This window comes from Melopsittacus undulatus, chromosome 7 (genome assembly GCF_012275295.1).
Source record: "Melopsittacus undulatus isolate bMelUnd1 chromosome 7, bMelUnd1.mat.Z, whole genome shotgun sequence".
Taxonomy (NCBI): domain Eukaryota; kingdom Metazoa; phylum Chordata; class Aves; order Psittaciformes; family Psittaculidae; genus Melopsittacus; species Melopsittacus undulatus.
Window position 1 is genome coordinate 34,033,852 of NC_047533.1, and position 14,350 is coordinate 34,048,201.

The window sequence follows — 14,350 nt, forward strand, 5'->3', positions numbered from 1 at the left end:
TGATGTAGGAATTACTGGGTTAAATCTTAGCAGTCAATTTATGCCTAATACAGATGGAAAGTAATGCTTACATGAAACTGGGGACCAGGAAGGACTGCTTCATTTGAATGATTTTAAAATCATGAAGAGTGAGATAGAGCACTGTTCTGCAGAGCCAGCAGTGGAGAAATTCCCACCACAGCAGAGACCTTCAGCTTCCTACAGGGTTGCTCCTCTGAGGCCTCCAGCAAACTTACAAATGCAAATGACAGACCCTAATTCATGCATTAAGTCCCTCACCTCTGATATTTTCTCTTCTGTCTCACTCATTACACCACATTAATCAGAGAATCTGGACCTGTCAGTACATCACACAAAGTCTTTTTGTAGGGGTCTTGATCTGGATGAAGGCATGTATTGTGGATGGCACACCCTGTCATATCTTAATAATAGTAGAATAAGACTGTGTTGAGCTTCATGAGGGTAGATTTGTGATTTTATCTCAGGGAGGCTTACAGTGAACCATAAAGTGGACATGAAAATGTAATTAAGCCCTGATGTATGCACTATCCACACTAATTAGGCTGAAGGCATTCAGTGCAGAAATGTGTGATCAGCTAAATTTGTGCAGCTCTGAGATTACCTGAGCTTCCCTTAATAATAATTAAGTTTCCCTTAATAATAAAAACCACTGAAAATTTCTCCCCAGTTCATACCACTTGGCAAGGTCATGGAAAGCTCGTCCTGAGTTGACCTTGGTGGCTTGGAAGACCTCACACAGGAGAAAGCCAGAAGTGCCAAACTTTAATTAAAGCACATTTGACTGGTTATTCCCACAATCCTTTTAATAAGGGCATTCAGCACAGAAATCAGTATTTCTTCTGGGTCCTTCTTTGTCCTTAAAGGAAAAGCTGCCTTATTCAAAGAGGCCGTAGATGGCTGCCAGGACAGCCTGTAGCTGTACATGATGGTCTGTACCTGGAAGCTCTGACGGAATGTCAGGCAAACTCAGGGGACTCTGGGCATGAATAGAATCATAGAATGGTTTGGGTTGGAAGGGACATTAAAGCTCATTCAGCTCCAACCACCTGCCATGGGCAGGGACAGCTTCCACTTGAGCAGGCTGCTCAAAGCCCCATCCAGCCTGGCCTTGAACACTGATAGGGATGGGGCAGCCACAGCTTCTCTGGGCAGCCTGTGCCAGGGCCTCACCACCCTCCCAGTAAAGAACTTCCTTATAGCTTACCTGAATCTGCCCTGTTGAAGACTGAACCCATCACCCGGTGTCCTACCATTACACTCCCTGATGAAAAGTCCCTCTGCAGCATCCCTCTAGGACCCCTTCAGATACTGGAAGGCTGTAACGAGGTCTCCTGCTATGAGGAATAATGAGCCCAGCCATGCAACAGCAGGTAGGAAAGCATAGGCTGGAAGCAGAAAATGAGGTTTTGTAGCTCTGTGTGTGGTGAGGACAAGAAGGTTGGCAGCCAGGAGCAATCCATATGTGTCAGCCTCTTACTCCTTCTCTTCCTTCCCACCTTCAGCAATGGCAGTGCAGAAATGGCCGCAGTGTACTATGAGCGTATCGACGTGGAAGGCCACCACTATGGTCCTTCATCCCAGCAGCGTAAGAATGCTTTGAAGGAGGTGGACAAAGCCTTGAGCAACATGATCACACTCATCAAGGTGAGTGGCATACAAAACCCCAGCTCCCAGCTGAGTCTGGAAAAGGCTTTTAAACCTGCTCTGTCTGGCATGGCCAAGAGCTTAGTTACTGCTTATTAGTTGGGTTTGTTGGCTGTAAACTTTTAATTCCTGAGAAAGAGAGGCTACCAAGGACACATGGATATCAAGGACCATTATTATACCGATAGCCCCAGGAAGCCATAAACCAATATAGATGTTGCTCTGTTTATAACTCGTGTTGCTGGCTGAGCTTTAATAGTAGGCAAACGAAACAAAACTGCTTGCTTCCTCAGGTTTGTGGAATCACACAATTAGTTTTTATAGCAGTTTTTATGGGCTGTTCAAAACTCTGTACTTTAAACTTTGTTTTAAAAAACATTATCTAAATGATACTGCAGTGAGAAAAGGAGGACGCCAAGCTTTTGGTCAAATGTCAGTTCTGTGAATTTTATGACAATGACTGGAGTTCTTTAGGAGTTCCAGTGAGGAGAGGAATACGTATTTTAAATTTCACTAAATTATAAAAGCTCTGATGCTAAGTGCTTGTGCTTGGGAGGAGAAGAGAGGCACACTCCAGCCACAGGCAGCACCATCATGAGGTTGCTGTTCCCCAGCTGTTTTGGCCTACATGTGAAGAACAGTTGGGTAAAATCCTGTCTAGGACCAGTTGGGACAACCAGTTTGTGGGGCTGGGATGTAGGACTTGGTTATTCAGCAGCGGCATGGATTTACTTTGGAAAACCTCTCTTTGGCACTAACGTCTCAGACTCTCTCAGGGCAGCAAGTGAGAGTCAATTTCCACCAGTGTGAGTGGTAGCAAAGCACTTTGCAGGGCATTTGCAGCCATGCTCCTTCTGGCCAACTTCCCTTAAATCAGTGGGGATTAAGATTTTCTGGTGGGCACAGACAGTGTGAAGCTCTAACCTGTCCTTAATGGCTGTCATGCGCTCACTTCACAGAGCAAGGGCCTTCAGAATGATGTCAATGTCCTCCTCTTCTCTGATCATGGGATGACAGACATCTCCTGGGTGGACAAAGTGATTGAGCTGAAAAACTATATCAATATGAGTGATACCATACAAATGAAGGACCGAGGTCCTGTTGTGAGCCTCTGGCCAGCTCCAGAGAAGCATGCGGAGGTGAGTGCAACTTATTTGGATTTACTCAGTTTTGTGTTTCCTTGATTTTTGTGACATTTGTATCTTTTGTTTGCTCACAACACCTAAGTCCTGCTCCCAGAGATATGTGTAAAAATCAACCTGAGGCTCTTATTGGGAGTCAGACATAGGTCCTGTGACACTCTTGTGATGCTGCTTTCTGAAGGGAAGGCACATGAGGCAACTTAAAAACCATGAACTTTCACCATTACTTGGTGCAGATAAATGTTTTCAAAGCCCACCACTATGTACTACTGACAAATAGCTAAAAGATTTTAGTTCAAAATCCATTTTCAGGATTTCTTAAATACATATTACTTCATTCTATGATTCTATGATTTATTGACACTCCAGCTGGAGTGTCAAACTGAATTTGTCATTTCCAAACAATCAGGAGCAGGTCTGGCATTCATATTCCAGTAAACTCCCATAGAGTTTGAGGAATCAACTCCATTAGTCTGGAATTACAAAAAAAATATTCTTTACAATATTCTCCTTTGAATAATTTTGACGAATAAGTGTGTTGGATTGAATCAACCACAAAAGCCCAAGGCCAGAACTGCAGGATTTTGAGGGACAAATTAAAACAATACAGAAAAAAATGGGAAACCACTTGAAAAGAATGAAAATGCAGCATCTGTAACTAATAGACTAGTACTTTAACCAGAAACCAGTGCTTGCGAGGTCACTGTTGCTGTCCTCAGAATATGGCTGAGTGGATGTACAAAATGGGCAGCACAAGCCCCAGGTGAGTAACTTTGTTTTCTGTATTCTGTTTTAGCCAGGTCCAGTCTCTTCTAGCTTATGCAATACTTTTTTAAAGAGAATACTTGCTATGTTTTGCTCCCAAACAGGCTCTGCAGGAATTGTGTAGCTGAGATATTCTGAACATTTCAAATTAGTGCCAGAATTGAAAGCTGACTTAGATGTCTGTGTAAGCAATTCGGTCAGTGTTCCTGTAAGGAATCACAGCATTTATATGTGCTCTCCTCAGCCTGAACTCAGAGATCCCTGTTTTTGCATGCCAGACGTTCAAGCAAGGGCAAGTACAAGTTGCAACTTCGTGCAGACATGGAGTCTCTTCTGGCAAAGCTCTTAAGTACATGTTTGTCTCTCATTAAACAGCATAATATCCCTAAGGAGAATAAAGTACAACACCATGATTTTGTTTTCTTCCTTCATTTCTTTTTAGAACTTCTTACTGGTGTGTTGCTTTTTTATAGCAAAATAAGATGATTTTATGTTTCCCAATAGCCAGATTCCTCTATTCTTAATTTACTTTAAATATACATGTTTAGGAATTAGATAGTATCATAACATAGAGGTTACCACCTTTAAGAGTCACCCCATTTTGAAGCACCTAAGGTACTGGTGAAACACCAGGACCACTCTCCAGTCCAGGTCATGGTGGGAGGGTCTGGCTGAGTCTCACCATCACACTCTGGTGCCATCCTTATGGCAACTACATATTGATGCACACATATACACACAAATGGACATAGCCAAAAAGCTAGTGAAGAACCTTTCATTCATTGCAGAATTGAGCTATTTATTCCTGAAGATTCTCTATATTTTTGAAAAAAGCAATGTACATTCAGGGACTCCAATAATGGCCTTCTTTATGGCATATGAACATCTTTAGGCATTGAAAATATTTTTCTGAATAATTTGTCCACATTTGTGTGATGGTATTCATGACAGTATGATTAATATTAATAAACCACTTGTTTGTAGGGCATTGTACAGCTTCAAAGCCGCAGGCATTGGCTAGTTAACCTCACAGCATCCTTATGAAGCAGGTAACTAAACACTATATAACTATGACAGGGATTGACTGGTTAAGTGTAAGAAACACGGGTGAGATGACATTAGTTGCTTGCTCAAAAGCACAAACAGAGAACAGGTGACAAAGCCAAAGACAACATTCCTTTTCTGCATCTGTACCCGGTCCACACAGTGCTTTTGGGCATGTTTCACCACTTAGTTTATCATCTGCTGTGATGGTTTGGTTTCTACTGGTCTATCTCTGCAGGTTATACACTCACATGCATATACACATTGAGTGCATGTATTACAAATGCATATAATACCCGAATTCATGCATTCCTATGTGTTTATGACCCAAGTTTTGAGAACCTGCTAAACCACACATACAGGTTTTGCACAGTCAACACCCTTGGATCAGAAGAGTCCCAGTTTGAATGTGCCATTAAAGGGGCTTAGTCGTTTTACAAATTTAGGTGTTTCCAGGTACCCATAGGTGTGTATATGCTCTTTACAGCCATGAGGTGTTCTAACATTTGTTTTCTTTGCAGATATATCAGAAGTTGAAAAGTGTGGAACACATGAACGTTTATAACGTACAGGATATTCCAGACCGGTTTTTCTATAAAAAAGGGAAATTTGTGTCTCCTCTGACTCTCGTGGCTGAGAAGGGATGGTTTATAGTAGAGGTAAAATAGAGAAGCAAAATACTTACACATGAATGTGGAAAGGTGCAATATATATGAAAACAATCAGAAAAACATAACAATTCCAAATGTTACATCCTTCACTTGGGCTGACTACAAAACTGATGTCAAATACTGCAGTGTGCTTAAAAGAGCCTAAAGGCACAGCAGCTATGCTGATGGTAGACAAAGTTAAATAGTCAAGGTGGTTCTTTTTTCTGCACTGTCATAAAACAGGAGGAGTTTGTTTGTTTCCCATTCCAGTTTCATTGCTTTACTTCTCTTCCCTCTGCCCACCTGCCTTCACCTTAGGCAGAAAAAGGGTGTTTCCATTTCAAGACCTTGCTGTCCCTCTCTTCAGCTGCACTTTGTGCCAACTTTTGCTTCTGCCTGTCTTCCCACTCACCAGACCCTGTCCTAAAAATACCTCATTTCTCCCATGTCCTCCAGTCTTAAAAGGGTTAGATGGGGGATTTACTCCTCAGAGATGCTCAATGCATGCACTGCAATCTGGTAGCTTGCTAAGCTCACAAGAAGAGATTTTTCATAACAATTTATGTTGTTACTATAATTATTGTCATTATTTTTTCGTCCTTGTATCACCACTGATCATCTCCACATTACAGCTATTAACAGCATCTCAGACAGCTCAGAGGTGAGGCAGCTTACATAGCTTCCAAGTGGGTAAAGTGAGAAGCAGTACTGAGTGATTTGCCCAAGGCCACACTTTAAGTCAGTAAAGTGGTGACAAAACCAAGGAGTCCTGGGTTTTTACATTGTCCCAGTGTAGTCACTGCCTTGCAGATCACTGTAGCTCAGCTGAGCATCTTCCCTTGTGACCCTCAGAGCTACTGCTCCTCAGGCTTTGCTCAAGATGACCCACACCACCACATTTCTCACTATCTAACCTGACTTCAGGATAATAATTCCTACGGCTGAATACAAATGCACCTCTAAAAAACTCCAATTGCTTTTGAGTACATTTCTGGTTAAAACCCATTTCTGGTTAAAAAGAAAATATGCGTATAAAAGCTGGAGTTCAGATTCAGGCACCTGAGGCAGGAATCTGAAACATTTTTGCCAAAACAACTTTAAAAAATTGCAACTCAAACCTTTTGTATCAAACTCAACCCAGAACATTTTTACATATTCTGTGGAAAAAAAGAAAGGCACTTTAAAAAATATCATTGAAACTCTGACAAACCTTAATAACAGTGCCGCAAACACTGCTGCTGTGGTAATTATTTCTGTCTCTCTGCCCGTTCCTTCCCATTGTTTCTGATTTTCGAGAATGTCCTCTCATTAATGCTGTCAGATTTTCCTTCTCCTCAGTACATTTTCATTATCTGTGAAAATGAAAGTTTCCTGTCATGTTTTTAAAGCAATAATTGAGCCTTCTATTATATTTTCTGCCCAAACCACTGCAGAGAGGATGTTTAGCTCTTCCTTATCATGCTCATGGGGTGTTTTACTCTCTGTTGGCTAGTGGATAGCTATAAGCTGTTTGAAAAAGGAGAATGGGGGGGGGGGGGGTAGTGGGTGGGAGGGGAGTAGGAGGAATGTGTCTGAAAGCGCCATGTTTTGTTGGGTTTTTTTCCAGCAAGGAGCATAGGAACAAAGCCATCCGCATTTTGGTTAAAGCGGGATGAGGAGGGATTTCACAAGCCTCCAGCTGTATCAAAGCTGGTCTGCTAACATTATCTCTATTGCTCCACATGAGTGACAGGTCCCCATCCATTAAGCAGAATGTTCCCCAGCTGCTCTCCTGCATGCAACAATGTCTTTAATCCTCAGGGCTGCGTGCTCACCCTGCATACATCTCAGTGTACTTCCCAAGTTTTAGGGAACAGTTGTTGTACAGCTTCTAAACTTGCACATGCAGAGGAAAATCCATTATTGACAGTCCAGGACATGCCTGCTTCATCCTTGAGGAGCAACTCTAGACCAGGCTTGGGCCGAGCCCAAAAAGTCACAGAGTCCTTGGTCCCATCGGGCTTTCCAAAGCAGGCATGTCAGAGTGCTGCCAGTGTCCTGGCCCCAGAGAAGCCCCAGGGCTTTGTGGAGTTTGCTATAAGGCTTCTAGAGCCTGATGCCCTAGAGGGGCAGCGCTGAGATGCTGGCAGAGCCCTTTCCTTCAAGCTACTGCTGCTAACGGCTCCATTTCATGAGCTCCCACTTCAGCTGCAGCTGTGAAATAAAGTGCTGTGTTTTTTCTCATCCAGCTGGCAGCAAAGTAACGGCAGCGGCTGTGACTGCACATCTAGCTATGAGCAGGTATCTCCTGGTGTCTTGGTGGGCGATAGGAAGGCACACTGCCTCCTGCACTTGAATCCCTGGAGGAGCAGCTGCACCCACGACATCTGACAGGATCATGGAGGGGTGTAGCTTCAGCAATGTCATGATACTGCCACAGAAACATCACATATTAGAGGTGACTTGGCTTGTGTGGAGCTGTTGCTAACAACAGCAGTACAGGTTGCTTGATGGTGAACAGCCCAGTGACAATCAGTCCCCATGAACCACAGTAAAGCAGAGCTGCAGCGTAAGGAGATGCTATGGTAGGAAGAGGCGAAGGAGTCTATTTTCTCCTTGGCTTGCTCTGAGTGTTGTCAGTGAAATAGATGGGGACAAGGAAAGACATTTAATTTGTCAGCTAGTACTATTTAATTATCTGGTACATCTGCTGACGGTTACATACAAAGAAATACAGAGGATACTCCAGGGGGTCCCTTGGAAAACAGTTGGAAGAGCTGCACCTCATGGCCATAATCACTGCTGTCATCAGTGCTCCTGCACTTGGGAAGAGGAGGAAAATGAAAATCAGGCAAAACAAACGTTTGCAAAAGGAAAGGGATCCTTGGTCAATCTGCTTCACTATATGCAGGGGCGGCAGCACCACTCGTACCACCCATGGATGGGAATGTGGGAGACTCTGCTAGGGCATTGTCTGTGCTTCCATGATGGAGTGTGAAGCCCAGACCTGGCTGCTTAGGGAACTGTAGCTCCTTTTCTGTAGTGACTGGAGAAGTTAATGCCAGGGGTCTAATGAACTGACAGCTGATGTTTTTGTCTAAATTCTGGGGATATTTGTAGTGTCACATCTGCTGCCAGCCCTAGGGAGCATGGGACAAGAGAAACTCACAGAGAGGGTTGGTCCAGCATTTTGAGCAACCCCTATGGACTGCTGCTCCTGAAGGGGCACTGCTGTGGGCAGTCTGGTAAGAGCTGCTAATACAAAGCAGAAGAAATTAAGGAAGGAATTTAAAAGTATGAGTTAAGTGCAATATGGGCAAGGAAGAATAAGAATTATGATGACAAATTATTTAAGCATGGATGCACTGAGCAGAGAGAGAAAACAGAGTGGTATATGCCAAGGAGAGGGGACTGAGCCTGTGTTCCCTGGAAGTAACCTCAGTGCTTTAATACTAAAACAAGCAGGAAGAAGAGATAATAATCATTAGAAAGTATATAGCAGGGGTGGTATTGTATTGTTTAGGCTGACTAGCCACACGAAGCAAAAAATGGCTCTTTTTTTCTATGTTGCCAATGTCACGTTGGGCAGAACACCACACCATCAGATCCATGCTAACATTCAGCAGGAGAGGGACAGCACCATGCTTACACATGTCACACACGGCTGTGATACTTTGTGCTCACGGCAGAACTCCAGATGAGTGAGAGGCTGCTGGCTGCGGCGGCAAAGCAGGGGGTCCTGGTGAGGTGGTACAGGAATGGGGACGCAGCATGGCACCGCGCAGCACCCCACACACAGCCCAGGAGACAGGCACTAACTGTGCTCTGCTGTTATTGCCCAGAGCAGGGACAAGCTTCCCTTCTGGGAGAACGGGACAGGGAGGAAGGAGGCCTGGCAGAACGGCTGGCACGGCTACGACAACGAGCTCATGGACATGAGAGGCTTCTTCCTTGCATATGGGCCAGGTACAGTGCCGCCATCCCCGGTGTCCTGCTCCCCCACAGCCCCATGGCTCTGGCACAGTATCCCTGCAGCTCCTGGCATGTCAGGACCCCGATGTGGCACTCTGCGATGCCCCAGGATTACAAATAGATGGCAGAATTTCCTCACTATGGCTGGGTAACAGGCAGGCTCCTAGCTCTGTGTCTGTTTTATAGCTGGAGAAACAAGGCAGAGGGGTATAAAGGGATTTGATCAGCCCCTCTCTGACATCCCAGCACAGTAACCTTGTCCCCTTGCCCTATTTGCCTAAATTTTGGCCTGCATTTTTAATTCTATTTGAAACACATTTGTCCTCCTTTTGTTGGTGGATTCACACTCACTAACACAGAGCCCTTTCTTTGGGAAGGCTGCAGCATCCCTCACCCACCTGTCTGATGGGCTGACACAAAACCCCTGGTTTCCATTTCATCAGGCCCTTTAAACACTGCTGAGCACCGGACTACAGCTGCAGACAGGAGCAACAGCAAAGCAGAACGTGCAATACAGTTATTGCAGGCTATTAAATCTACTAAGCACATGCAGTAAAGTAGCTCCTGTAGTTACTAATTTTTTAAGGTTTTAAGTTTTTAGACTAAAATTGGACTAGAAGTAAAAATAATGAGTATAAACACTCAGAAAGATTTTGCTGGGCTATGTTGTAAATTGTATAGCATGCCACATCCCAGCCTGCCCTTGTCCCACAGCACCCCACACTTCAGGAGCTGAGCCCCAAGCCGTATGATGCCAACTGCTCTCTTTTGCCTGTTTCCCTGCAGATTTCCGATCCAACTACCGAGCACCTCCCATCAGATCCGTGGATGTTTACAACATCATGTGCAGCCTGGCAGGGATACAGCCGCTGCCCAACAATGGCTCCTGGTCCAGGGTGGAATGCATGCTCCGAAACACGGCCCCCTTGGCACTGCTGGCCCCACGCAGCAGCTGTGCCCTACTGCCAGCTCTGCTGCCGCTGCTGGCCCTGCGGATCCCCTTCCTGTGACCCCCAGCAGTGCCGCAGTGTCACCAGCAGCGCCACCTCTCTCCTCTCTTCTTCATCCGAATAATAGCTTCATTAATCGAGCGCTGCCTCCCACTGCTCCACCAGCGTGAATCTGACCCGTCCTGCCTTTACAGCGGTTATAACATGAAGCCAGGTTCCGAGCTGCTCCAAACACAGCCAGGGAAGTCGGTGTTGCTACTGTAGATTTACAGCACTGGCAACAGCAGCAGAACCCACAGCGTTTCTGGTGGGTGCACGTGGGGATCTCTGAGCACCAAACACATCTTAACCCAGCAACTGGGAGGCTCACCTGGCCCCCAGTCCTGAGAAGCTCAGGGTGGAAATAGACTTCTGTGCATTTAACTGGGTTCTTTCTGATTCACTCCTTCACCTCCAGCTCCCTCACCAGCACAGCCCCAACTTCTTCTTACAATGCTAAGCCCTGCCTATACCGAGCTGTTCTTCAGAGAGCCAAGAGCTTTGCTGAGTGACCATAATGCTGAGAGAGGTGATCGGTGGGAGAGCAGCGAGAGCATCCTGCTTCTCTCAGCCTCTCTTTCTTCATTTTCCATAGTGAGGCCTGGCCCTGCACGCCTCCAGGGCCAGGCTTTCCTCATGGACCACGGCAGCAGGGAGGGCTGGGAGAGGGAAGAGTGATCAAAATCCTCCACTTCAAAACCAGTAGGATAGTGAAAAGTCACTGGGACACACAGGGGTCAGGAGAAAGAAGGATGAGGAATCCTGGCAATTAACAACCTCTCTGCCTCTCCTGGTGAAGATAATATCATCTGCTCAGGTTTGGGGGTTTTGTACCTATTGTACCTGAAGGCTTCTGAACATGTACTGCTCCCTCCACTGCTGCCTGGTGAGCAGCACATTCCCCTCTAACCTGCAGCAAGGAGAGCGGTCTGTACTGATGGATCTCCCACCCTCTCAGTTAATCCTACCTAATATTTCCATCATGGGCTATCAAGCCCAAGCAAAGTCATAACAGCAATGTTAAATAGCAGGAAAAGATAGAGCTGTTGTTGGGGGTGCCTTTGGGAGTGCTCAGCGCTTGTTCTGATATACCTCTGAACCAGGAGCTTTCCATGACAAACTGCCTTTGGAAGGATTTAGGTCCCTCCCCATGCAAAATAAACCTCTAGGACTTACTGTTTCTGTGGATCCAGAGTCAAGCATGATCCACGTGTGTGCATGTGGTACACTGCGTTTAAGGGTGAATGATTACACTGCAGAAAAAAAACCAAACACCAAATTAAACTTGACAAAAGACTCAGTAATAGCCATAAAGATTTATGTAATGTGTTTTTAAAGCTCAAGTGAGCCATCAAATCAATTGGGAGAAGAAAAAGGGAGAAATTCAGTCTTTGTTATTAGATTGTTGAGTATAAAAGGCAATTTAGTGCTTTCGAAGCATTTGCAGTAGCTGTAAAACAAGCACCTATTGTTTAGAGTTCCCTGTTGCTCTTTAATGGTCCAGGCTCGATGAGTTTGCTGGAGCGTATTTTCAAAGTAAGAAAAATATCAGTATACAAGAAAGCAAATGACTAAATCACCAAGTTTTGTTTGAAAATCAACAGGATGCAGTCAGTGCCTGCTAACCCCCCCACAGCCTGCCATTTTAACTCTATAGTGAGCACAACCTAAGGTCTTCTTACAGAAGAAAAGACCCTAAAATGATAGGGGTATATTCAGCTTCTCACGTATACCAGCAGAAATTGGAAATAACAAATAGGGTCCATCGAGTTGTTCCAGGGATGGAACATGACACATGGAACCAACACTGACCCTTGTGAGTACTTTGTGTGCAGTCATTTTTGTGACTGATCATTTTGGTCGGTGTCCACATGCAAGTACAGCAGGGTAAATCTAATTGCAGTATGATTTGTTTGACCTTAATGAAAGCATTGTGTGTACGGCAAAAGGGGGATTTGATGGCAGACCTGCAAGAAAGAAGCTCATTAGCTTCAGGAGAGCTACAGATTATTATTTTGGAGAAGTGCTTCTTTCTTCCTGGGAAGTGTTGTACCTCTGAATCAGTTCACATTCTCATTCCAAAATCACGTGTCTTGACTCTCGCCTATTTTTCTGTATACTATGCAAAGGAGGCGGGTGTATTTTAAAACCTATTTCTGAATGATGTTTTTATACAATGACTGATTGTGAATGAGTGAATAATTCTAAGAATGGTGTTGGGGAAAATGTGCATCTTTTTGTAAATGCTGTAAGGTTTTGGGGAAAAAAAAGATATTCCCATAATGCCTTGCCTTTCTGGTTTGATTGCTGCATCAAAGTGTGATAAACAGTGTTTGAAGCTTGTGCTGATTAATCATCAGAAAGATAAATGATAACATTGTTTAGAAATGGCAAAGCTGTCAGCATGTAAATTAGGGACATTAAAAACATCACACGAGATACTGTAGCTTGTATACACAGTCCTTTTTTCCAGATGCATTTCCATATTTAACCTGTTGAACATCCACCCAGGGACCTGTAATTCATGTTAGCCAATGGACACAACAAACCTTTTCTCCTTACAATAGAGGTGAGCTCAGGATGCTCTCTCCAGACCCACTTCTCCAAGCCCACCATCACACCAGCTGCTTTCACAGAAGGGTGCATTGTACCAAGGTTCAGTTGATTCAGACTTTCCAGCACCCTCATGGTAGACCCCACTTCCCAGCACAGGATGGTGCAGATGACAACAAGGCCTCAAAAACCAACACCAAGTGCCTCAAGGACAAGGGACTCTAATCCCACTTTGAGCTCCACGAACTAACAACAATGCTCATGGAGGAGACTGTTCTAATAGAAATAAGTCTCCAGATCTACCCAGTGGGATTTATCTTGTCTTCCTTACGTTGACTGACCACATGGGCAGCAAGGGGATGATGGAGGAGAAGCAGTGCAGGTATATCAATAAGACCTTTCATTCACAGCAGGACTCCCTTTGAACTGGCAACACTGCCTGTGTTTGTCCAGAGATGCTCCCCTTGTGTCCAATGAACATGGGTGACACAAGCAGGAGGGTGCTGAGGGACCATCTGCTTGGGGACAGCACAGGAATCCATCTCAGCTGCCCATAGCAGTTCCAAAACTGACAATGTCTCACCTAAATGGGATGCAAGTACCAGGACCTCACAACTAAGGGGTGAATTAGAAGATCTTGTGGTGCTGGCCACCTTCCTTATCTCCTAATTGCTCAGCAGAATTCATCAAAACTCCCCACCTCAGGGTGAAATGCAGACCACATGAGCTCTGGGAAGTGAAAGGCATTGGAAAAGCTCCATGTAACATCTCCTCTTCCTTTTCCCTGTAGACTGTGGCAGAGCAGGCAGGAGGCTGCAAATCCAACAGGATTTTGTTAAGAAAACATAGCCTAATGAAGGGAAAAGTTTGAAACCCTCTATCTGAGCATAACGAGTCTTTAATAGCTGCTTTGAAAGGCAGCTTTCATCTCCATGAGAAAATGTGTTTTGTGTAGGGACTGAAGGATTTTTATGTTAAGGAAAGGCTATTGAGGAGTGCTCAAGAATAAGAGCATTTCAGAATGGCAGTTGTCTGGACACCATAATTCTCAAGCTTTGTACAGGTGTTTACAGCTGTATAGATCTGTCTGATAAAATCTGAATTATATGGAAGTTGCTATGGACTTGCAAACCAATATAATGTTATCCCAAATCTGGCAAGCCTGTATCAACAGCACTGTTTCTGCTCTGCCAGCCCAGCTCCCTCAGGAAATCACTTCAGGCTGCCCAGCACTGCCTGGTCTCCCCCTGTTCCTGCCTAGCACCCATTTAGCGGCTTCCTTTGAAGCCACACCACCACCACCCGATGAGGCCCTGTTTCCACTGCTCTGACTGGTTTCCCGGCTGTCTGGGAAGTGTCACCCACTGGACCTGCTGATAAGCTCCCACTCTGGAGCAGAAGACACCCACCAGCAGCAGCACTGCAAGGGATGCAGCCTCCTACATTGGGACTGGGATGGCTGGGGGAGATGGGAGGAAAGAGCCCTCATTTACCAGTGCAGAGCCCAGGGTCTGCCAAGTCTGGGAACACCTCAGAGCAGAGAAGGGGAGAAGAAAGCAGATTCGCTGCAGAAAAAAAAAATGTGCGATTT

At 45.0% G+C, this 14,350-nt stretch overlaps 1 protein-coding gene across 1 annotated transcript in view; it reads left to right on the forward strand.

Annotated features, from left to right (window-relative positions):
* Positions 1–12,645, forward strand: part of ENPP6 (ectonucleotide pyrophosphatase/phosphodiesterase 6) — a 33,952-nt gene extending 21,307 nt beyond the window's left edge. Inside the window, exons 4-8 of the mRNA XM_005149145.3 lie at positions 1,524–1,665; positions 2,625–2,804; positions 5,138–5,275; positions 9,088–9,211; positions 10,004–12,645. Of these exons, the coding sequence (XP_005149202.1) occupies positions 1,524–1,665; positions 2,625–2,804; positions 5,138–5,275; positions 9,088–9,211; positions 10,004–10,227 (808 nt within the window). The 3' untranslated portion in view covers positions 10,228–12,645. The remainder of the gene's footprint in view (positions 1–1,523; positions 1,666–2,624; positions 2,805–5,137; positions 5,276–9,087; positions 9,212–10,003) is intronic.
* Positions 12,646–14,350: the final 1,705 nt, after the last annotated feature.